This window comes from Lissotriton vulgaris, chromosome 7 (assembly GCF_964263255.1).
Source record: "Lissotriton vulgaris chromosome 7, aLisVul1.2, whole genome shotgun sequence".
Taxonomy (NCBI): domain Eukaryota; kingdom Metazoa; phylum Chordata; class Amphibia; order Caudata; family Salamandridae; genus Lissotriton; species Lissotriton vulgaris.
Window position 1 is genome coordinate 1,243,147,118 of NC_141695.1, and position 23,523 is coordinate 1,243,170,640.

Here is a 23,523-nt window from a genome sequence, read left to right on the forward strand (position 1 = left end):
TAGATTAGCTTGCTCTTTTCTTCCTCCCTATATTCAAAAGTGACAATTTTTCATTCTTTTTGTCTTCTTTTTCCTTCTTTCTACATTTCTTGCTGTCTCTTCCCCTTTCTTCCGACTTCTCTTTCTTACTATATTTCGGGTTTATAGGGCGACAGGCACGCTGCTAGGGGGGGGGGGGGGGGTAGGCCATAGCCTCTGCATGTGTGTAGGGTGGGGGGTTATATTTCATTTTTGTTAGTTTCTATGGGACCTGTTTTTGTTTCTTCTATGACTTTACTTTCTCTTGTCCATGTTCAGGCGTGCTGGGTGATGGGTGGGAGTGACATATGATTGGGTTGTGACGGCTACTTAGTAGCGTAGATATTGTGAGACCATCCTTCCTGGCGGGGACTTGATTATCGATATACGAATGGCTTTGATACAGTGTTAATGTTGTGTCCCACCTGCATGGACCTTGTTCTTAATTTCTTATTTTATTAGTGCGGAACAATACGATTTGAACTTGATAGTTGCATAAAAATCTTAAAATTTAACCTTCATTCCTCCTGTGCCACGGTACTGCGACGCTTTCTAGTTTTTCTTCTACTGATTGCTCGTGGTTCTGATGCAGTACTGTGTCGCCATAATGTAAACTGTAGTGCTAATTGAGAGTCCGTGGCCGGCCGGATGGTTGTAGGCCCGTATTTGTTATTTACTTCATGCACAATAAAGGTTTTCAAAAATTTAAAAAAAAAAAAAAAAAAAAAAGAATATTCCAAGGTCGTCACTTCTTAATAAACTTGAGGACGAGTTTCTCACCTAGGTGAATAATGAAGGGGAGTACGGATTTTTTTTAGAATATGCTTAGTTGTGTTCCATTGCAAGCATAGAGAGATTTGCACTTTCTTTGTAAATAATATATATTTATTTTTATGAGATTTAAATGGGGTTCGAAAAACCCTTTTGTTAAACTTTTGGCCATAGTTAAACGAGAAAGCTTAAGGTTTTCTCTATTTCTCTCACATGTGTAGTTTCAACGGAAACGTTCCAATCACACAGAAAGGGGAGCTGACATAGTGCAGATGGTTCATCTATTGTGCTTAGTTTCGCCTCAATATACGGCCGGTAACTCGGGCAAGAGCTGAAATACAACCCTCCGAGTTTAGTTAGTTGGATACGCCTCCTTACCTCGATCGGTGTTGACAGGAGCCGTCTCCCCGGTCTCCAGAGTCGGTATGGAGACTGTGGCGTGATGGTTGTATTTATATATGTGGCGATTACTTTTAATTGAATAATAGCCCACACCTGATAATGTTTAGGCTGCGATTCATAAAATAGGCGCGCCATTTTGGTAGTTTTTTGGTACTCCACTAGTTCGCTTGTTGTCCACATGTAAAGACGGACTTATTTAGTTGAAACATGTGTCAAGTGGAAGCGCCATACTGGTAGTTTTCAATACCTAGCTGGTAAAAAGGATACACTTGTATGCAGCCTATACCGACCATGGGCATCAATCTAAGGGAGCCCCGCTTTGCAGATTTAGAGAGGCCCCGATATTAGTCATTTGAAAGGTGGAAAATTGAATCTCGATGGTATCGAGTAATATTCTGATGCCTTAAATAATAGCCCACACCTGATAATGTTTAGGCTGTGGTACATAGAATAAGCGCGCCATTTTGGTAGTTTTTTGGTACTACGTTGGTTCGGCTATTGTCCACATGTAAAAACTGACTTATTTTGTTGAAACATGTGTCAAGAAGGAGCGCCATACTGTTAGTTTTCAATACCTAGCTGATTGAAAGGATTCTCTTGTATGAAACCTATACCAACCATGGGCATCAATCTAAGGAAGCTCCGCTTTGCAGATTTAAAAAGGCCCCGATATTAATCATTTGAAATGCGAAAGAATGGAATCTCGATGGAATCGAGTAATAAACTGATGTCATGGTGCATAATAATTTCCTCTTACTTGCGTTTAGTTATATGGCTATAGTATGCACAGGGTCCTGATAGCGTATATATATTTGACTATTCTTATTCTATAGGGTTTAAACCTAACTTCAATAGATGGTAAGCCATAAATCATTTCCATTATTAGGTCATCCGGAAGCATACTTATTGACACTCAATTTCATGAACATTAAGTGCACAAATATAGGTTACTAAGTCCGTTTTTACATGTTTTTTTCAAATGACTAATATCGGGGCCTCTCTAAATCTGCAAAGCGGGGCTCCCTTAGATTGATGCCCATGGTCGGTATAGGCTGCATACAAGTGTATCCTTTTTACCAGCTAGGTATTGAAAACTACCAGTATGGCGCTTCCACTTGACACATGTTTCAAGTAAATAAGTCCGTCTTTACATGTGGACAACAAGCGAACTAGTGGAGTACCAAAAAACTACCAAAATGGCGCGCCTATTTTATGAATCACAGCCTAAACATTATCAGGTGTGGGCTATTATTCAATTAAAAGTAATCGCCACATATATAAATACAACCATCACGCCACAGTCTCCATACCGACTCTGGAGACCGGGGAGACCAGGCGGACGGCTCCTGTCAACACCAATCGAGGTAAGGAGGCGTATCCAACTAACTAAACTCGGAGGGTTGTATTTCAGCTCTTGCCCGAGTTACCGGCCGTATATTGAGGCGAAACTAAGCACAATAGATGAACCATCTGCACTATGCCAGCTCCCCTTTCTGTGTGATTGGAACGTTTCCGTTGAAACTACACATGTGAGAGAAATAGAGAAAACCTTAAGCTTTCTCGTTTAACTATGGCCAAAAGTTTAACAAAAGGGTTTTTCGAACCCCATTTAAATCTCATAAAAATAAATATATATTATTTACAAAGAAAGTGCAAATCTCTCTATGCTTGCAATGGAACACAACTAAGCATATTCTAAAAAAATCCGTACTCTCCTTCATTATTCACCTAGGTGAGAAACTCGTCCTCAAGTTTATTAAGAAGTGACGACCTTGGAATATTCTTAAACGACTTTGAGAAAATGATGACATCAAAGTGACCCAATCCGTTATATACAAAGCACCTGGATGAGTCTCCGCCAATATCATATTATATAAACTCCACGCACTACCATAAAGTAAGCTATGAACCCTAATAGCTAGAATGTATTAATTATGAACCATAGTGATAGTTGGATTACAAACCTAATATGACTGTCAATCTTTATATAGATCCTCTAGACGAGTAAGCAGAGGTGCATAAAGACTACTCCACTCCAGGATCAAGACTGGTATTGCAAATTGAAAATGCTTTAATAGTAAGATCTTATTACTTGTAGCCATGACCATATTCTCTCTAGAAAAAACTCTCTCTGTAATAAAAACTTAACGATTCCTCTTGTAATGTATACTAATCAATGTCTCATATACCTTTTTAGATTCATGAAGTTTTTAACCATAGTCCTGAGGAAGGTGTTCTATCGATTTAAGCAGCGAAACGCATCGACAAAACTGGCTTTTTAAATTGTGTTTTATATATGCTGTTACATTGAACCTTTGTGTATGATTCATAATATGTATGTAATTTTATGGCAAGAAACTGTTCATGTCTAATGAGTTGAAACAAGAAACTCTCTCTCTTTTTTAATAAATGTGATATTTTTTTTAAATAAATGTGATATTTTTGACATACTCTATGGTCTGTTGGTATATGTATTATTGAGGATATTGGAGTTTTCTAGCGAGGTGTCTGGCTTTACTAGTGATATTCGTACAAAGAAAAAAACTTTAATTTAAAAACCACAGAAAGGAATCCTCTTTTTGTTACACTACTTTCCAAGTCCTTTCTGGGTTCATTAGGGAAAACTCTCTCCTTTTACGGTCTATTTCTTCCATGACAAAAACAAAAGAAAGGCCCAAAGCACTATAAAATATGGCGCACAAAAGAAATGTAAGGAGAGTTGGAAAAAAGGGTGGGTAAAAACATGATAAGGCAAAAGCAATAGGTCTCACATTGATAATGTGAGTGTCGAGCTGTTGGTGATGCCATGGTTTGTCTGTTAAGTATTGTTTACAAAAAAGTAAGACAGTGGAGGAAAAATTAACATCTTATGGCATCTCAAAACTATATTGAATTAAATGTTTTCAATCTTTATAACTGTCATTGTATATTTTTCAAATACATTTCAATCAGGAAACTTTGAACAGAATGTAAAAATAAGGAATTGTCAAAATGTACAGGGAAACGCTTGCCAATGTCTGATTTACTTTCCACCTGATCAGTCATTTGGTCCTCCTGTAGTAGCCAGTGGAGCAGGTTTATAGCCCTCCAGGAAGAGTGTCAGACCAGGTACACTAGCTGCCTCAGATGCCAGCTGAGTGAGTACAGCAAATGGCCCTACCCAAAGTGCTATAAACGTCCTTATATGCCACAGCTTGTGCTTTCATGCAATACAGGAGATGAAAGCAAAAATAGCCCTTGAAGTCTGCTCTTCAGTCATACCAAACAAAATATCCCTGTTGCTGGGCTTTTGCAGACAAGATGGGAGGGTAGGGGACGGAACAACACAGTGCAGGGAGATAGGTATTTAAGGAGAGGACGAATAGCACACAAGAGGGAGTAGCACCCTCAAGGCAGGCTGAAAAAGTAGTTATCTAAATGTGCAGTGGAAGGTCCAGTCAAAAGGATCGTAAAGAGGAATGCTTCATGGGAGGGACAAACACTAGAGGAAGGCAAGCCATCCAATAAGAAGCATACAAATGAGAGTGACAATAAAAGTTAACAACAACTTCACACAACCACACAGCTCAAGCTGTATGGTAGGCAAGCATAAACGAAAGAAGGTGTCGGTGTCTCTGATTTGTGGCGAGCAGCTGCCAACTGACTGGCTGAAGTGAGGGAAGCAGCTTCCCTCGCCAACTTTAAATCTGGAGCAAAACCTTGATTCCAGATTTCAATGATTTTAAGTGTAGCGAGACTACTCCTTCCCTGGGTAGAATACAGGTGGTCCCGTAGCAACAGGGGAGAGGTGCAAGTGCATCAATACAGTGGACACAGACACAAAGGCTTGAGGCCTGACCGGCCGGGCATTCACTTGGTGTGTGGACAGGAGTGTCCTCTGCATGATGAGCAGTCATGACCCATGCCCTGCTTTCCCAAACTGCATACACCTATGACCCAAATTTTTGATTTTGTGTCATGCGAGACACACACTAATTCTGTGTGCAATCATTGACCGATGGCCAGTTTCTGACAATGCTCGGTTCTGGACCATAAGGGGCGCACCAAGCACACCTTTATAGTGACAGATGACTACCGTAACTGTTGTGGGTTTCATGCGCGGAGCACAGTGGGGGCAGCATGCCGTGTTACCGAATTGTAGTACAGGCCTTTTTACCTGTAAGACATAAATGCAAACCTATTGGCGCATTCATCTAAAATGTTCTGCTGGCCACGATGAACCAGAGATCATGAACCTCGACATCTCATGAACTGTACAAATGCATGAGTGCTAGGACTGACAGTGTGCCATGCAAGAGTGATACAGGCCTAGGGGTTCCCTTTTGAAAGCCCACAGTTTGGACCAGAGGGCAGGATGCTTGCTTTCTCCAGACAGCCTGTGTTTATTGCTGGCATCTCCTAAATGAGAGGAAGAAGCACCAAACACTATGGTGAGACAGTAGGACACAGGCTTTCCTTAAAAGTGCCAGGACCCTTCTTGATACAATGGACTGTAAATGACTGACTGCAGCTGCCATCAGACAGATGGCAGGGGGTATGGTGTGGGTCTTACAGTATCTGTTGATAGGGAAAGGAGCACTTTGAAGGGACATTATACAAAATATAGTCCAACACTCTATTGCATCTTTGTGAAAGCTGAGACCACGACGTTTGTTTGGAAGTATCTGATTTGGAAACGGAATTTGGTAACTATGCCTATATATGGGATATGATGCGGATATGAATCACAGGAGAAATGCACTTTTTTATCTGAAAGCAAGAAATGATAAGCCCTGAAGAAGTTCATAGAAAACAAAACGCATTGGCTCTGGGTGTAAAAGAAAAACTATACTTGGAAAATTATTTGTCAATGAACGATGACTCATTAATTACATTTTTGGATCCTTGTGATGTTCTTTGAAGATTACATTACATATTTTAAATGTGATATGTTCCTCATCTATTATATTTAGAATATATAATAGGCTGTCAGTATAAGATCTTGGTACTAAGTTAGAGTGCTGGACCATATTTTGTATAGTAGTTGGAATTCTTCAATTAAGAGTGATGTGTAATGGTTGCCTTCCTCAGACCATGTGCACCAAATTGGTAATAGTGACAGCAGTGCTACTGTTTTTTAAGCCCCAGCCAGTATCTTGTAAATCTTTCATTCAAAAAACTTTCATTCCATTTGTCCACATCATGAATTTCCAGAAAAGACTTAAGCAACAACATCATTAATCCTCTCAAACATTTATTAGGTAAATGTACTGAATCATAAGATTCTACTTTTACAAAAAAACACAAACACGCGACTCTCCACTGGTTACAGGTTGTAAGAACAACCTCTATCTACTATTTATCATGCACAAGGCAATAAACAGTAAAGACCCCATATTCCTCCAGATTGATATAAAAAATAATTTCTCTCAACCATGGAGTCTGTATTCTAGGCCTGCACTGCGACTAATTAACACACTTTACAAAAACAAAACAACTGGTGGCCCTACTTTTGCCATAAAGGCACCTAATTATGAAGTTTGATCCCAGCAAAAGATGGTTAAGAACTGAATATTCCCAACCTGACCACGATGGGCACCCTGAAGTGCTATCTTCTGAAATTGAAACGCACACAACTAGAATGATGCACACATTGTCCACAGAAACTCGTCAAAAATCTCATGCATGGACTGAGTCAATCTTACCCGCCGACAGATCTGCCTTTCTCCCAGCCCCGTTTAATCAAATGTACAAAATAAAAGCATTCTCTCATGTCCAAATACTCTCTACTAACACCCTGATTTTGAGTTAAGGCATTATTTAGTGTCCCTGATAAATAACACCTATTATAAATTCATAGGGAATATCGCGCAGATTTCGTTGTTTAACGCACCTAAATCTGCTCAATACTGTAAATTCCGTAAATTCCTAAAGTTTTCCTTGTTAAATTTCGCAGAAGCGACCTGCCGAAATGTAACTGAAGCTGGAGTTATTAAACGCAGATAATATTTATCGGACGCATTAAATATATTCAAACTCGTAATTCCAACTCATGCGCAAACAGGAGTTTACGCATGGGTCGGAATATTATGAACAACTCATAATCAGGCCTAAAGACTGTACAAAATTTGACAATCATCCTCCCACAATACTGCAAAAACTCTGCAAGAAACAAAAACGAACTTAAGATAAAAAAAATACCTCCCACCCTCTGCAGGCCCTGCTCTCCTTATTTGACAATACTTCAAAACTACATGCACGTATTTATTTGCATTCGCTGAAAACTGCACAACCTCTAGCAATAACATTGAATTCCTCTCTGAGTTCCCCCATACACTAGGGTAAAGCATGAAAGGGTTTTGTGAAAGGCTAAACCCACTTCAGCTGCCACCTTTAATCCAGTCAAAATTGTTTTATTATGGTTTTTGTTATAATTCATTCTGAGGTACTGTGGAGCCCTCACCAATATGAAAATTTTATTTTTGGTGTCACAAAGAGCACTTTGCCATAGCAACTCCTTGATAGTGGAAGGAAAACTTGGGTCGATGTGCTCTTTGTAAAAAGAACAGAAGACCAGCTCTCACAGTTAAGTTAACCAATGGCTGAAGTGGGCTCACCCACTGCCCCGCGCAGTATTTTGTAGTCGAAAGAATAATGTGAGTAAAACCACAACAGAGCAATGAATGGACTGCTGCCAGAAAACTAGATTAATTTTATAAATGACTGCAATAAACTTAAATTGTTGTGGTCTATGCCAGGCCTAAACAACAATGTATTAGCCACTACCCTTTGGTCCCAGAGTAGTGTGCTGCTCCTTATAGTTTATATGGAGCATAGCTGCCAAGGTTTCAGATTGCTCATGTGTGACATTTTCATAATTTCAGTGTAATCATGAGTGACATTCAACGACTATGATTGACACTTTCTCACAAGCAAAATCAAGCAATGAAAACAAGGGAAGCATATTAAATACTATCCTCCCTCTTTCTCCTTGTGTGTTTTTCTCTCTCTCTTACTCTGGGATGAAGAAAAAGAAGTGCTGGCCTCCAAAAGTGTTGGTAGGCCCCATCTGTAACTACAGGCTCAAATTAAGCATAGGCTGGGGGTGTCTGAGGAGATATAATGCTGACATAGTGTACTGGAACTGATAGCTAAGTTCTATTGCTTCGCACTCCAATTCTTAAATAATATGTCATCTGACATAAACCTATAAAAGAAAGGAAAGGAAGTACCACTGATAAAAGTGTCACCCATGCTGGGGAGGCGTAGCATCACATCTTTAGCTCCTGAGTTTAAAGAGAGGATTAGCGAAGAAGATCAGAGATTTATTACCACCACACTTGGCAACTACAAACACACAACATCTCACTCCGCCAAACACTTGTCTTGACACACAATTACTCTAACAAACAACTGTACACCACCAAATAAATAACATCACACACTCACAGTCAAATCATGAGGAAAGCTTGCACTGCTGAATCGGAGTGTGGTGAGCTGAAAGCTTTCCCCCCAATTATACATGTACTGTGCTGCCGCTGGTGCCTTTATTGAGATCTGTAAACTCTTCAGTAGTGCACAACTTCTCCAGAGTCTTTTCACCAGAGTCTGAAATGTCCATGATAGTGCCATGCGCGACCAAAACAGCATCTGTTGACTCCCATTTCAATACTGAAAACTCGCACGACACTCAGAAACTTTAAAAAACAAAGCGCTGCTTTAACATTACCTTTTTTTCTTTCTGTATTTGAGCTATTCATTTCTTCTATGCTCCTTCCGTATATCTTTCATCCTTCCACTTCTCCCTTAGGGTCCCTATTGCCCTTCTGTCACTTCCCTTCCCTGCATTCTTCCTCATTTTCAATATTTACGTTTTTTTTACAATGATATGAAAATGTTTATTAGTGTCACAGTTATGCGAATTTGTTGAAAAACAGTCCTGTGCAACGAGTCCCACGGTTTGTGAATAGCTCTCTGCTGCATGATTTATGTGGCAAATATTTGAAAGGCGCGGCTCGTGCACAGGCTTTTAGAGTCAGAGTCAGACCCGGCTTAGCTCTGCTCTCCCTGTTTTTTTGTTGCCTCACTCACCGGGCAAGCTCCACTTGTGCCAAGGAGCTGCCTGAGTTTCAGTGGGGAGACTGATTAACATACTGAAATAAATCCAGTAGCTCGCTCACATCATGCACAACACGAAGATACCCAGCATCACACTGGCTAAGAGGCATAAAGCAGGGGGGGTGCTGCCCACGGGCACGGCTGCCAACGAACACCAGTTACAGAAAAGGCCACAACGCGTTGTCTCTTGGTCTGGACGTGGAGTGCAGGGCACAAGAAACAACTAAGCAGAGAACTGCCGCCTCCAAACCCAATAAACTCCGCCCGTTTCCTGTAAACAAGAGCTGTCGAATTACATGCGGGGCTTTTATTTATCAGCACCCAGCTTTGCCCGGAATGTACACTTACCTGGACCCTGTCCGTTTGGCGACCCGTTTGTTGTGACAGCCAAGTCATGTAAGGCTGCACCACGGCCGGGCTGAGAGAGTGACTCACTCGGTTGATGAATGCAGCCAGCCCTGAGGTTGCGGCACGGTGGATGCCTTCCAACTCAGACTCTCAAAAGATAAATGCAGATTTTCCACAGTTTTAATGTAAAGAAAATCATGATTTTATTAAAAAAGGCACGGAGGCTAATATTATGCATATCCCTTTTATTCCTGCCCAAACACAGCAGCAACAACACTATAGAACTTAGAATATTACCATAACATTCCAGAACTAGAACATGTATAATAGTCCAAGCAAAGCAGCCATCTTCCTCTTTTGTGACTGCGAATGTGTAAAAAACAATAAATAACAAGTCCATAAATAAATTCCACCGACATCAAACTTCCTTTAACTCTTCTTCGACTTCTTCTTTCCATCCTTGAACATCCTCTCCATCCACTTCTTCAGCTTCATCCTTCAAAATAAATCAAACAAAATTAATTACAGGGCGGGCACAGCGGAGGGATAATATTAGCCTCCGTGCCTTTTTTAATAAAATCATGATTTTCTTTACATTAAAACTGTGGAAAATCTGCATTTTATGTCAAAGGCCCGGAGGCCAACATTATGCATGTTCAAAGTTCTTCCAAAACCTTACTTAAAACATTTTCCACAGGCTTAAAGTAAAACTTACGAAAAGTCGAATCATTTGACCAATCAGCCGCCTTCAAAATTCCGCCCAAACTAAAACCTTTAACAAAGGCCTTACTAGCCATAGCCCCTCTCACCGAATGGGACCCGAAAACACCAGTATCCACCCCTGCCTTGACCATCACATTTCTCACCCATCTCGCCAAAGTAGGAGTAGACACAGCCTTATACGGATTAACATAAGAAATCAATAACTGCTTACAATCTGCTTTTCTCAAAGCAGAAGTCCTCTTTTCATACTCCTTCAGACACTTAACCACACACAAAACACTCTCTCCCTCTAAAAGAGGATAAAAAATTGTTCTTGACATAGTTTTCGTCCTTCTCTTAACCTCAAAACACACTCCCTCTGGTTGATAAAACCTAGAATTTACATTCAAAGCTCTAACATCTGACACCCTCCTAAACGAGACCAGACACAACAGCATTGTCATCTTCCAAGTCAAGAATTTCAAATCCAATCCTGAATTTGACCCCCAACTCTCAAGCTCCCTCAAAACCAAAGTGACGTCCCAAAGAGAATCATACTTAGCCTTCGGTGGAATAACCACCCTAACACTTTTAACCAATCTCCTGACCAGAACATGCTGACCAACCGGAACTCCATCCACCAGACCATGCCCTGCAGAAATAGCAGATCTACTTAGATTAACTGAATTATACGCCAAACCACTACAAAAAAGACCTGACAAATAATTTGCTACCTCTACCACAGGAGCTGAAATGGGATCCAAATCCCTCTCAACACACCAACCATTCCACTTTCTCCACGCTGACTCATACACCCTAGATGTCCCTTTAGACCATGACTTTGAGACAAGCTCCTCAGCCTCTTTTGATAAACCCTGCACTTGCCAAACTCTCCTGAAATCAACCAAGCCATCAACTTCAGTTGTCCTGTGACCACCAGGTCGTGAAAGCTCCCCTGAACATCCAACAATATGTCCCTGCAATCTGGCAGAATTATCGGGTCCTCCACCAACAAATCCATCACATCCGGGAACCACACCTGAGCTTTCCAGAAAGGAGTTACCAGAACCAACTCTGACTCCTCCCTTCTGACCTTGTTCAAAACCCTCTGAATCATAGAAAAAGGGGGGAACGCATAACACCTTCCCTCCTTCCAAGTCTGCAGAAAAGCATCCACTCCCTTTGCTTCCGGATCCGGCCTCCAACTGTAAAACTCCTTCAACTGAGTGTTCAACCGGTCTGCAAACAGGTCCACACTCAAAGGTCCCCACATTCTCTCCAGACTCAAAAACACTTCTCTCTTCAACCTCCAAGAGCTCGCATCCTTCAGGTATCTTGAATACCAATCCGCTTCTACGTTGCTCAACCCGGGTATGTACTGAGCCTGAACCACAATCTCCCTCTCCAGACAAAATTTCCAAAAATCCTTTGCAAGTTCCGCCAATCCTTTTGACCGAGGACCTCCCATCTTGTTTACATACTGGACTGCCGACAAATTGTCCATTTTCAGAAGAACACAACATTTCACTCTGTTCTTCACAAAACTTTTCATAGCGAAGGAACCTGCCAGCAACTCCAAACAATTTATGTGCATTAATCCTTCCTCTTTCGACCATTGCCCCCCTGTTGATGTCTCTCCACATCTCGCTCCCCATCCGCTCAAACTCGCATCCGACTCTATCTCCACCTCTGGCATTGACCCAAATATCGCTCGACCGTTCCAAGCATCCAGACTCATCAACCACCACTCCAACTCCTCCTGAGACTCCTGATCTATCACAAGTTTCTGAGAATACCTCACATCCTTCCTTAAATATCTTGCCTTCAACCTCTGTAACGCACGATAATGCAGGGGAGCAGGGAATATCGCCTGAATTGAAGAGGACAGAAGACCCAACAGACGCGCTAACTGTCTCAAAGTAATCCAGTCTGCCAACTTCACTCTCCTCACTTCTTTCCTGATCTTCCTCACCTTCTCCATTGGCAACCTCAACACACAATCCAATGTCCGTATCTGAAAACCTAAAAAGGTCATCACCTGTTTTGGATCCACACACGACTTCTCCTTGTTCACTACAAACCCCAGATCCTCTATTACTCTCACTGCAAACTCCGTATGTTCCTTTGCCAACTTCCTCTCTTCTGCCATTATCAAGATATCGTCCAAATAGACTATCAGGCGAACTCCTCTGGACCTCAGCCAAGCCGCAATCGGCCTCATCACCTTGGTGAAGCACCACGGAGCTGATGTCAAACCGAAAGGGAGACTCTTGAACCTCCAACGCCTTCCCAACCACCTGAACTGAAGGAAATCCCTTTGATCCTGACACATTGGATTTAAAGGATGCTTACTTAACAATTCCTGTCTCGTTAACCAATCTCCCTTTCTCAACAAATCCCTTAGCATATGAATCCCCTCCATTTTGAAATGGTTGTAAACAACCCAATCGTTCAATTCTTTCAAATTGATTACCGGTCTCATCCTCTTGTCCTTCTTCTCGACAAGAAATAAGTTGCTTATAAAGCAACCTGGAACTTCTTTTGCAAGTTCTATTGCACCCTTTCTTTCCAACTCTAATACTTCTTTTGTTACCAACCTTTCCATTTCTACTGAAAACCTTAATATCTTTGGAACCCTTGTTTGAACCGGGATACTGATAAAGTCTATCCTGTAACCAGACACAGTTTCCAAAACCCATGGATCCTGTGTTATTTCCTGCCATCTGGAAACAAACTGGGCTAGTCTGCCGCCCAATTTTACTTCCGTAAATAAATGGTCTTGTAAGAGACTTACCTGAAAGTCCTCTTTGTCTCCTATCCGACCTTGGACCTCTTCCTCTCCCCCTCTGTCTTTGTGGGAAGAAACTTCCTTGATCGGACCTTGTAAATCCATATCCTCCTCCACTTCCATAGCCAAATCCATATCCGTAACCTGAACCAAAGGGCCTGTTTCCTCTACCATAAAATCCTCTGGTAAATCCAAAACTTCGGCCGGGGAACCGACCCCTTGTCCTCCCGGCCAAACCAAAAACACGTCTCATATCCTTCTGAGCCTTCTGCAAAGAATTAAATGTTCCTACGTACTTTGCCATATCCTTGACAAAGTTGTCACCGAACAGCAGCCCATCGCTCTGTTCCCCCAACTCCTTGCCAGCCAAGTCTGCAAGTTTCGGGTCGATCTTGAATAAGATACTTTTCCTCCTCTCCTGACAGAGAGCTGCATTGGCATTCCCTAGCAAACAAATTGCACGTTGCACCCACTGACGCATTTCACCTACGTCAACACCAGTATTGTTACTATGTGCTTCTTCGCACAAATCAAAAATCTTTGTTAATGGACCCAGAATATCCAGCATTCGATCCTGACAACTTTTCAGGCCTTTGTCCAAGCCTCTTCTAGGGTCTCTTCCCCCTTTGTTATTAATAAATGACAGCATCTTTTGGTCCAATTCCGGTGTGAATGCCACTTTACTATTAAGGGATGGCCTCGGGCACTCAGACCTCAGTCGAGTCCTTATCTCCTTTGGCATCTCCTTTCTTATCCAATAACTAATATATTTAGCAACATGCTCTACTGGGGACCACTGAGGTGACAATGGGTGCTGTATCAGCAATGGATCAAACATTTGATCCCCTTGAGGGTCAACAAAATCCTCATACTCCAACTTAATCTCATCTAACTTCCTCCTTTTAACCTTCACTTCCTCTACATCCGAATCCTCCAAACTTGAGCTACAAGTAAGCTCCACATCCCCACTAGTAGAGCTACTATCGCACGCCACAGAGCTGTGGCCTTTTCTTTGTGCCTTTATAGCACTCACTTTGGCCTTTATAGCCTTTTCCTTTTGCTCTCTATTATCCTTCTCCTTAGAAGCCTTTCCTTTAATCACATTCTTTCTCTTCTCCTTCCTCTTAGATGCACCACCAGAAGTACCTGCCACAACCTGCACTTCCTCAGATGTATAAAAACCATCCTCTTCTCCTGACCTTTGGTTTTTCTCTCCCTCTTTACTTCTCTTCCCAATAGTGCTTTCTATCTTCTTTTCCATGGAAGCACTAAACTCGCCAAACATCTTTTCCATGTATTCTTTCATTTTTTCCACGAAACCTGACTCCTCATTCTCCATTTTAATCTATTCCTCCCTAAAGGAATACTATCCAATACTCAAAAAAATTCACAAATCTTAACTCCAATACACCTCCACCTCAAAGCGACACACTCTACTTGAACCGATGAACTTCGTCTGACTGAAACCGACAGTAACCAGTCAGACGATTAAAACATCCCAAAACATGGCCGAACGTTTTCCTTTTCAGAAACCCGGACGTTTCCCAAACACACAAAATGGCCGCCGCACGTAACGTCGGTACGGCGGCCCCTACAGTACACACTTTACAAGCCTCAGCGCGAGCTCAGCGCAAGCCTCCAAACGCGTCAGAACCCCTGCCGGTCATCATTTCTGATGCGCTCGAGCGCGTCTCTCGTCACGCGACGTGCCTCACATAAGCAAGGAGCTCAAGGACTCACGCGCTCACCAACCGTCAACAGCTGAACCGAATAAACGGTAAATTCACTCCCCTTCGGCTAAAAAAATACACGTTTAAGCTCCAATTAAACCACGGGGCTGCCCCTTAGCGCTGCAGCGCGAAGCGGCGGGGTTAAGACTTACACCCGTTTTAATCACATTTAAAATACCCATTAATAATACATTTCGCTTTAAACTTGACTCAATCATCTTAACCAAACAAACCTTATTTATCTCTGGGTATAAATACTAAACATTTTCTACTAAATCGAATTTTAATAACAGCACTTAAAAGGTGTACTTATCTTATGTTCGAGCAGCAACAAAAGAGGAAGATGGCCGCTTTGCTTGGACTATTATACATGTTCTAGTTCTGGAATGTTATGGTAATATTCTAAGTTCTATAGTGTTGTTGCTGCTGTGTTTGGGCAGGAATAAAAGGGATATGCATAATGTTGGCCTCCGGGCCTTTGACATAAAATTAGTTTGCAATACTTCACCAGGTGTGAGGCAGGCGGAGGTCAGATAGCTCACACTTTGTCCACTGCAGGCTGACAGCAGCGCACTAGGCTCATGCTGCTTCTCCTAATGGAGCACAGCTTCTACTACCGTGGTAGCACTTCACAGTCAGAGTGCTGAGACACCACACATATGCGTGACAATGCATTTCAGTGCGGTAATGCGGATTACCACACTGAAATGCGCTAGTGTCACGCCTGAGGCGTGACACACATGGCAGGCATGATGGAGTGCAAAAAAAACGATGGATTCAACCCAGATCTGTGTCTGGGGGTGAATGCCCATCGTCTATTCTTTTTGCATTTGTCACAGTGAGTTCGAAGGGTATGTCCTGATGTGGGAACTGTGCTCTCTACGCCACCAGATTCAAGCTAGCCTGGCTGATGAGGGGATGTTACCCCGAACCCGGTTCCAGGATGCTTGATTCAGCACTCAGTCCTTCATCTGTTCGTGTTATTCCAATTATAGCCACAGTACACAATATCAAGGGTAGGAATCACTATATAAATGCAATAACGAGTATATGTACAATATGATTCCATGTCTTTTTCTAGGACAGAAAAGCGAACACAACCCCTCTTCAACAAAGTACACACCCACCCAGAAAGCCTTGAATTCATTCGCTTCCCTAAAGCGGCTACCTAATTTAGTATTCTGCCCCGCCCCCTTACTACGTCGTCTCCTCACCAGCCGGTCTTTTTCCAGCAGGAAGACGCTTGCCGTCTTGTCGAAAGACCCGGACGCCAAGCGGCGTCCGTCGCAACTCCAGGCGACTGAGTGAACCTTGGCGGTGTGCGCGGGAAACTCTCTGGTCTTGTTATTCGCTTTAAAGAACTCCTGCATCTCTTGCGCGTATAGAGATGCCATGCTGAGAGCAGGCAACAGCGTGCTTCCGCGACTGCGTAAAGATGTATCCTTAGATGCGCGCGCAGACAGTCACTAGCTAGAACAACCGGTAAAGACGCAAAGTGCGCTTGCGCACGGCGTCAAACGAAAACTGACCAATCTGGCCGTTTAACGAACGACGCGCACGCGCCTAGACGTTAATGCAGTGTTGGTAGTTGGACCTGGGATGAGGTTCCCGGTGCCGCTTTCTTTTTGTGGAGGATGCCACTTGTCTGTAGGCAGGGTCACTGAAATTATGCGACAGGGGAGGATCCAAATATGCAAAGGAGTTGACTAAATTATGCGGCAAGAAAAGGCAAACTATGCGGCGTAATATGGTGCATTTTGGAAATAGCATTAACTGTCATTTTTACATATTGAAACCCTGGGCACAGATTTTACCCCACTAGTACCATTTTACCAGTTTAACCCCCAAATACAGCACTAATCAAAGGAAAGAAGGCCAGTCAACCTTTGCAATGGCGCCTTCGACTGTGCAGAGGCACGTGTTGCCACATTTTTACTAGCTGTTGATCCATTTCAGGTAGAAAACCCATATTTTTGGTTAAAATCTGCAGATTATAATTAGCATACGAAGGATTATGTGGAAAATGCAGCAAATTCATATTTATGTGGAAAACACCACAGCTGCAGAATCCAATAATTCCATTGGCAGTGTTTGCTGAGAATGTATGTTTTAATTGGACTTTGTATGTGTATAACTAAATATACACATACATCTGTTGCTATGTACACAGAATGCCACATTTAACCATTTGAAGAAAACGCTTGAATAAATATAAAACATTTGTAAATTGCCCCAGGTGGTAAATTGTCATGTAACCTGATGCATACTATGCTATTTTTATGTGTCATTTGGAATATAGAAACTTTGTTCCTAGAGCTTCAATCTCAGCCCTCTGCTGTCAGAGATTGAGAGCTCCTGTCAAACAGCTTTCCTGTAGTGGGTCTTTATTTGGAATAAACTCTTAAGACAATTGCCTCCTTCGTCTTGAGGGCCTTCAAGCGCTCCTTTTGAAACCCTCCAGCCACCAGCACTCCCTCCCACCGCTCCTTACCTGTTAATTTCCACACTTCCACTAAGCCCTGCCCACCGCCCCAACGCTCGTCCCCCTCCCAGGATATACTTAATGGTGGACGCACATTAGGCACACCAAAGGCAATCCCGTCTGAGCATTGACCTCGCCCAGTGCCTCAAACCCTAGTCCAAACACTCCCCAGCGGTTCTCCGCAGTGTCCCTGTAGTCACTCAACCCTGGATGCCGCACAACAGAGAAGGAGCCTTCGCTTGCTCCAATTCCATTTTGTGTGCAGAAACCCATCCACCACGTTAGCGCCACCCACCAAGTCTATGTACAGCACACCCGACTCCCAATAGCAAACATGCACCTCAAGACACACTAACATGCATTCCTCAACACCTGCTTGCTCAGTAGACACGCCAGGTAAATCAGAAACCTACTGGACAACGGTGCCCCAGACATCCTCTTCATCACGGAAAGGCGGCTGACCGCTGTGTCGGCATCCGACATCGCCATGGCCATCCCGGCAGGATAAAAGATCGCACAACAGGACTGCCAAAACAAACCGGGAGAAGAAATCACAGTTGTTTTCAAAGAAACTGGTAGCTGCGTCACAGACACAGAGAACGCAACCTCCTTCATGTAGTACATACACTTCAAACTGTAAATGTCACACTGAACGTAACCCTTGTCTACCGTCCCCTTGGGCCATCAGGAAACTTGACCGACAACACCTCAGATTTCACTGCCCCTCTCACTGTTGACTTCAAAGTCTACATCTTCCTATGTAACCTAAACATCCATCTGGAAGACCGGACCGAGCTCAGCTACACTCCTCGAAAGCCTAGGAAACCTCAGACTGACACAACATGTTGCCGGACGCACTCAGTCTGCCCGACACTCACCGACCCTGTCTTCTCTACTTTCAAGGTCATCAGAGTCACTGCAACCACGCCTCTCACCTGGACCGACCACACCATGGTTCACTCCCAGATCTACAACCACACCAAATGAAACCTGCCACCACCACCCGGCCAGCTGCAGTTGGAGTAGCATCATAGAATCAGACTGGTCCCACTCCCATGCATGAACCAATCCAACAGCACCAGCAATTTAAACAGAGACATGAAACCACTTGACAAGTGGATTGCAGACTGCTTTAACTCCCTAGCACCCCGAAAACCCAACCGCCAAAAGAGAACTTGAAAGCATTGTAACCGGTATACAGAGGAACTCTGATCAACCAAACAATACTGCAAACAGCTGAAATGATGAAACAATCACAAAGAGACTGACAAGGACACCTTCAAAGTGTCACTAAGAGGCTACCACCGTAAGATCAGAGAAACCAAGAAAAAGGCCCTAGTCGAATGCAAAGAAAGCAGCTCTTATAGCCGTAAAGTAATCTTCATAATAACCAAAGATTTCACCTCACCAGCAGCATCATCCTCTCCCAAAACCTATGTGATAACCTACCGGAATTCTTCAGCAACAAAATCGAAACCATCTACAACAATTTTGAACATCAAAGGAACCCAGCCTCCTCTCCTCCAGCCAGCCCACAAAAAACCTTAGAAGCACCATGACTACTTAGAAATCAATCACCATGGAAGAAACAGCCAACTTCATGGGAACCATCCCAGGCCTTGAAAAATCATAAAAATATTACCAGACCTTCATGTCTAGTGACTTGAATAATCTTCTCAACCTAACTGTAATGCGCTCGACCTGTAAACTGGTCTCAAGTTATGTGATCCTAGGCAGCTATTTTATTTTCAGAGAGTCACCTTTGTCTTCATTATCACATATGAGACCACCCTCAAATATGTGAGTTCAACGTTTCTGCTGTTCAAAAAAATTCTTGTTTGATTTAAAACCCTAAACCTTTGCTCCACATATAATAATAATCTGTCCCACATCTGGTGTCCATATGCCCCATGACTTACCTCTTACTTCACTGATAGCATTGTCATCAGGACGGGCCAGGAATATTTTTCAGTTAGTATTTAAAAACTTTCACTTTTAATAAATGTATTACTAATGCATGATGTGATAGCACACTATAATTTACAGACAGCACATTTTCCATTAAAATAATCACAAACATTCCAACTAAAGTGCAGTTATACTGATAAAATGAATAGCGTAAAAACAGTAATGTGTGGAAATGGGTTTTCAGCACAAATATTCATAATGTATACATCACTAAGTAAAGTGTTCTGATTTGTTTTGATACTATTACAAACTTTGTTTCCATCTCACAGAATTGCAAAAAATGTGCTTTCATAACTACGGAAATATTTGTACAGTTCATTTACAGGCTATGTAAATGTTGTGTTGGAAAAATACTCTGACATCCTACAGCCTTTAATTTCACACTCTTACATAATGATTGTCAGTTCATTTTACAAAATCTCTAACTCTGCAGTCAGAGAAAGAAAAGTAAACACCAATTTCCAGGATAAAACAAGCAGCAAATTGTACAAGGTATAAGCTTACATTTGATCTCTGGTTTTGAACCACAGCAAATGTGACAAAATAAAAATAAGATTTAAAGGCATCTTTATTGCTCATTCACTTTTTCATTGAACAAAACACCTGTTCTTTATCAACTTGCCAGAATGGGCCAGTAGGCCCCTAAATATAGCTTGCCATAGTGAGTAGGGTAGTAGATTTCTCGAGCCCTGAATCCACTCTGGGCTCCGACGGACCCTTGCTCCCACCACATCTACAACAAGGGTGTCTCCCCGATCACCCTCATCCTGAGCACCTCCATCACCGCTGCCATGTTCCCAGGGCTGGGAAACATACAGCGGTCAATAAACTACTAAAGAAACCCTTGGCAGACTCATCCCAGCTAGCAAACTACCACACAATCTCCCTACTACCATACCCAGCCAAGTTCATGGAAAAAGCAATCAACAAGCGACTTCCTGACCACCTCAACCTACACCAGCTCCTCGACACTGCTCAATTAGACTTCAGACGCAATCACAGCACAGTCGCAGCAACTGACAACATCAGGATGATCCTCAACTGAGGAAAAGCATCGGCCCTCATCCTTGCCAACCTCTCAGCAGCCTTTGACACAACTTCATGAGACAGGCATCCAAAGACCTGCTTCCAACTGTATCTGCTCCTTCCTCATGGAAAGAGCCACTCTACACACCAGAAGCCAGGAACTCCATCTGCAGAATTCCCCAAGGATCATCATCCAGCCTGACCTTGTTCAACATCTACTTAACTTAACTGGCCAACATCATGAGATTGCATGACATCAACATTCTCTCCTATGCAGACTACATTCAACTGATACTGTAACTTACGTACAAGACTCCTGTGACAAAAAACAACTTCGCCACCTGCATGTCCACAGTAGTCACCTGGAGATTCAGATTCCTCAAATTTATCTCAGAAAAGACAAAATTGTGATTTTCTGAAGAACGATCTTTCCATGGGACTCTATGTGGTGGCCAGCAGACCTCAAACGCACATCAAGCCCGACCGCCCAAAAAGAATCTCATCTAAAGATAGGATAGTATGCCGCTTTTGACAGTAAATAAAGGGAGATGACAAGTTCATCATTAAGAAATGAAAAGTAATGTCATTCCATTTTGATATCTCTCCTCACCCAGCCTTGCCGTTTTCACCTTCAAATGGTTTTGTAGCCAGAAACGCCAGTGCAACACAGACATTAATCAGTAATTATCTAATGTAAAAGTGTGACCTCCAAGGAAGTAATTGCTAATTGTCTAAGGAGACATTTTATTATCGTTTCTTTCTCTAATGACTTAGAAGTTCTTCCCAGGTTTGAATGGTGCTTCGGAAGAGCGGTCAGTTCAGACATTGTATAAAGCACGGGAGGGAATGTGGTGCGCCGAGTTCACAGTTTTGGTTGAAAAAACTGTTTAGTTGAGACCGTTCTATGAGGAGATGCGACTGCTCGCTGCGGTCCCGAACCTTAACCAAACCCTGCGAGTCGTGTTCGGCAGCGGAAGAGTAGAACTGCGCTACCTCCACCTTCTGTGTGGTCTGCGTGGACCCGGTCATGTCATGCAAAATGGAAGCAGGAAAAAACAGTGGTAGCCGCCTGAACACTGAGTTGGAGGAGCCGTGTTGGGAAAACTTTGCTGCTCTGCTGGGGGAACTGCATTTACCATCGCCCTTGGCACTGACATTGCGCATTTAAGCGCATCACCTCCTTGTTGCGCGAGACGCACACAGGGACAAACCAGGGCCATGGGCGGGCCAGGAAGAGGCTGGGCTGGGCCACCGGTCTTACCTCTGCGACCGGATGATACTCCTTCAAGGACTGTGAGTAGATTTAAGTGTCTGTTGGGCCAGTGGACACCGAGATAATTGGTAAGTGCAAAGCTGCAGCGCAAACAATGGGGGGTACAGATAGTCAATACTCTTGATTCCTTTCTGACGAGGGCAGCAAGTGTGTTATCCCAAGAGATTGAGCCCACAGAGCGTCATCTCTCCCTAGAGGAGAAACAGAGAAATGGCTCCCTGTTGCAGCCCACTGTATCCCCACAGCCCATATTGACTGAGCAGGTGGACTCTATTGTTATTTCCAATTGTCCTTTGATAGTGACAGTGACACGTCCGCCCCACCCGGACTCACCCGGACTCTTCTGTGTCCAACGAGTCGATAATTGGCCCAGGGTTAAGAGGAAGCGACCTGCAGGGAAACAGAAGGCCAAAATCCAGGGGGGTGACAAGAGTGAAAAAATCTACCCAAGATTTTACGGTGGGGGTATGCAAGGACATGATTGTAAAACTGGAACAGTTGGTTCTCTCACGATTTAACCCATTAAATTGTAGATTGTGGAAGATTGAGGAGAAAATAGAGCTCCTTATCAACAGGGGTTGTATTTGTCCATCTGGCAACTCTGGTAACTCTTTGAATATGCCCCAGCCTTTAGAGGTGATCTTGGTCCTTTGGGGGCTCCTGTTGGAAGGGATAAGAATCTAAGGCAGGTGACCCAACCTAAATCTAAACCTCTAGACCCACTGATACTACCTATTATTTCTCAGAATACTCCCCATCTTCCACGATTAGACCAATGGCCTGTGTTAACACTATTCAGGAGAAAAACGAAACATCTATCCAAGATTCCCAGGTAAACGTACAATCAACAGGAGGAAGGGGAAACCTGGGGATAGAATTAGCCTTGAGTGTACAGCCCGCCCCTGTTGGAATACAACACCCACGCATATTAGATCTTCCTCCAGCAGCCTTTCGATATATCTTGGTCCTGGTTAATACTAAAAATGGGTCAAAGAGAATCGACGGACCAGTTAATGGCTAAGGCACTACATTGGTTCAATACACATCTGAAAGGTCATGGTTTATGGGGTATTAGTCTGGATAAACATATTGTCATGGCTAGGAGGGTTGGGTGGGTGGGTCCTTCCCCTAAAGATAAAATCGGTGATTGTGTTGTTGTTAATTTGAAAAATCGGCATGTTGTAAGAAACTTGCTGAGAGCTTGTATAAACGATTGTTTGCCTAAGACACAGATCCGTGTTTTTCCCTTGGAGAAATTCTATAGTCTTGCCCCACGTTTCCTACTTAATAGCTTGTGACCTATGAACAATTCTCTACGTTTGCCCTTATTGACAACGCTGTACCTCCCCCCCCTTCAGCCCCTATAGATTGAGGACGAGATTTGAGTCACTAAATTAATTTGCGCCTCAGATTGATCTTGAAGCTTGTGACCACAATAGGTACTCCAAAGTGTACCAGCCAACCTTTAAATATTACGGTAGTACCGGTCCTTTTGGACCGTCCGAAAGCATTTGGGGGGGATCTATGGATAATTCAACCAATATTAAGGTCCCAACAAGCAACTCAGAAGTACTGTGCCCCATAAACCAGACTTATCATCTACCAATTTAGAAATTTACAACAAAATCGACCCAGCTGAAGGAGCACTTGAAAAAACTTTTTTTTTGTGGTTAGTCCAACTCTACATTAGATTTTATAGTGGCACCTTCTAATTGTCATGGAAATATTCTTCATACTGATACAATATTTTCAAATTTCAGTGACCACGCTATAATATTTTATGAGCTGCTGGGAGTTGGAATTCATCCTAGACAAGTAGAGAAAGTACAAAAAACTATTTTAGCCAGGCAAAATGGATATCAGCTTAAATGGGACAACATAGACGATAATAGAAGCATCCAACAAGTTGTAACCAATA

At 42.8% G+C, this 23,523-nt stretch overlaps 1 protein-coding gene across 1 annotated transcript in view; it reads right to left on the reverse strand.

The window, feature by feature from the left end:
- Window positions 1-16,292, reverse strand: part of THOC3 (THO complex subunit 3) — a 97,700-nt gene extending 81,408 nt beyond the window's left edge. The window contains exon 1 of the mRNA XM_086931743.1: window positions 16,071-16,292. Within this exon, the coding sequence (XP_086787869.1) occupies window positions 16,071-16,250 (180 nt within the window). The 5' untranslated portion in view covers window positions 16,251-16,292. The remainder of the gene's footprint in view (window positions 1-16,070) is intronic.
- Between the last annotated feature and the right edge of the window lie 7,231 nt (window positions 16,293-23,523).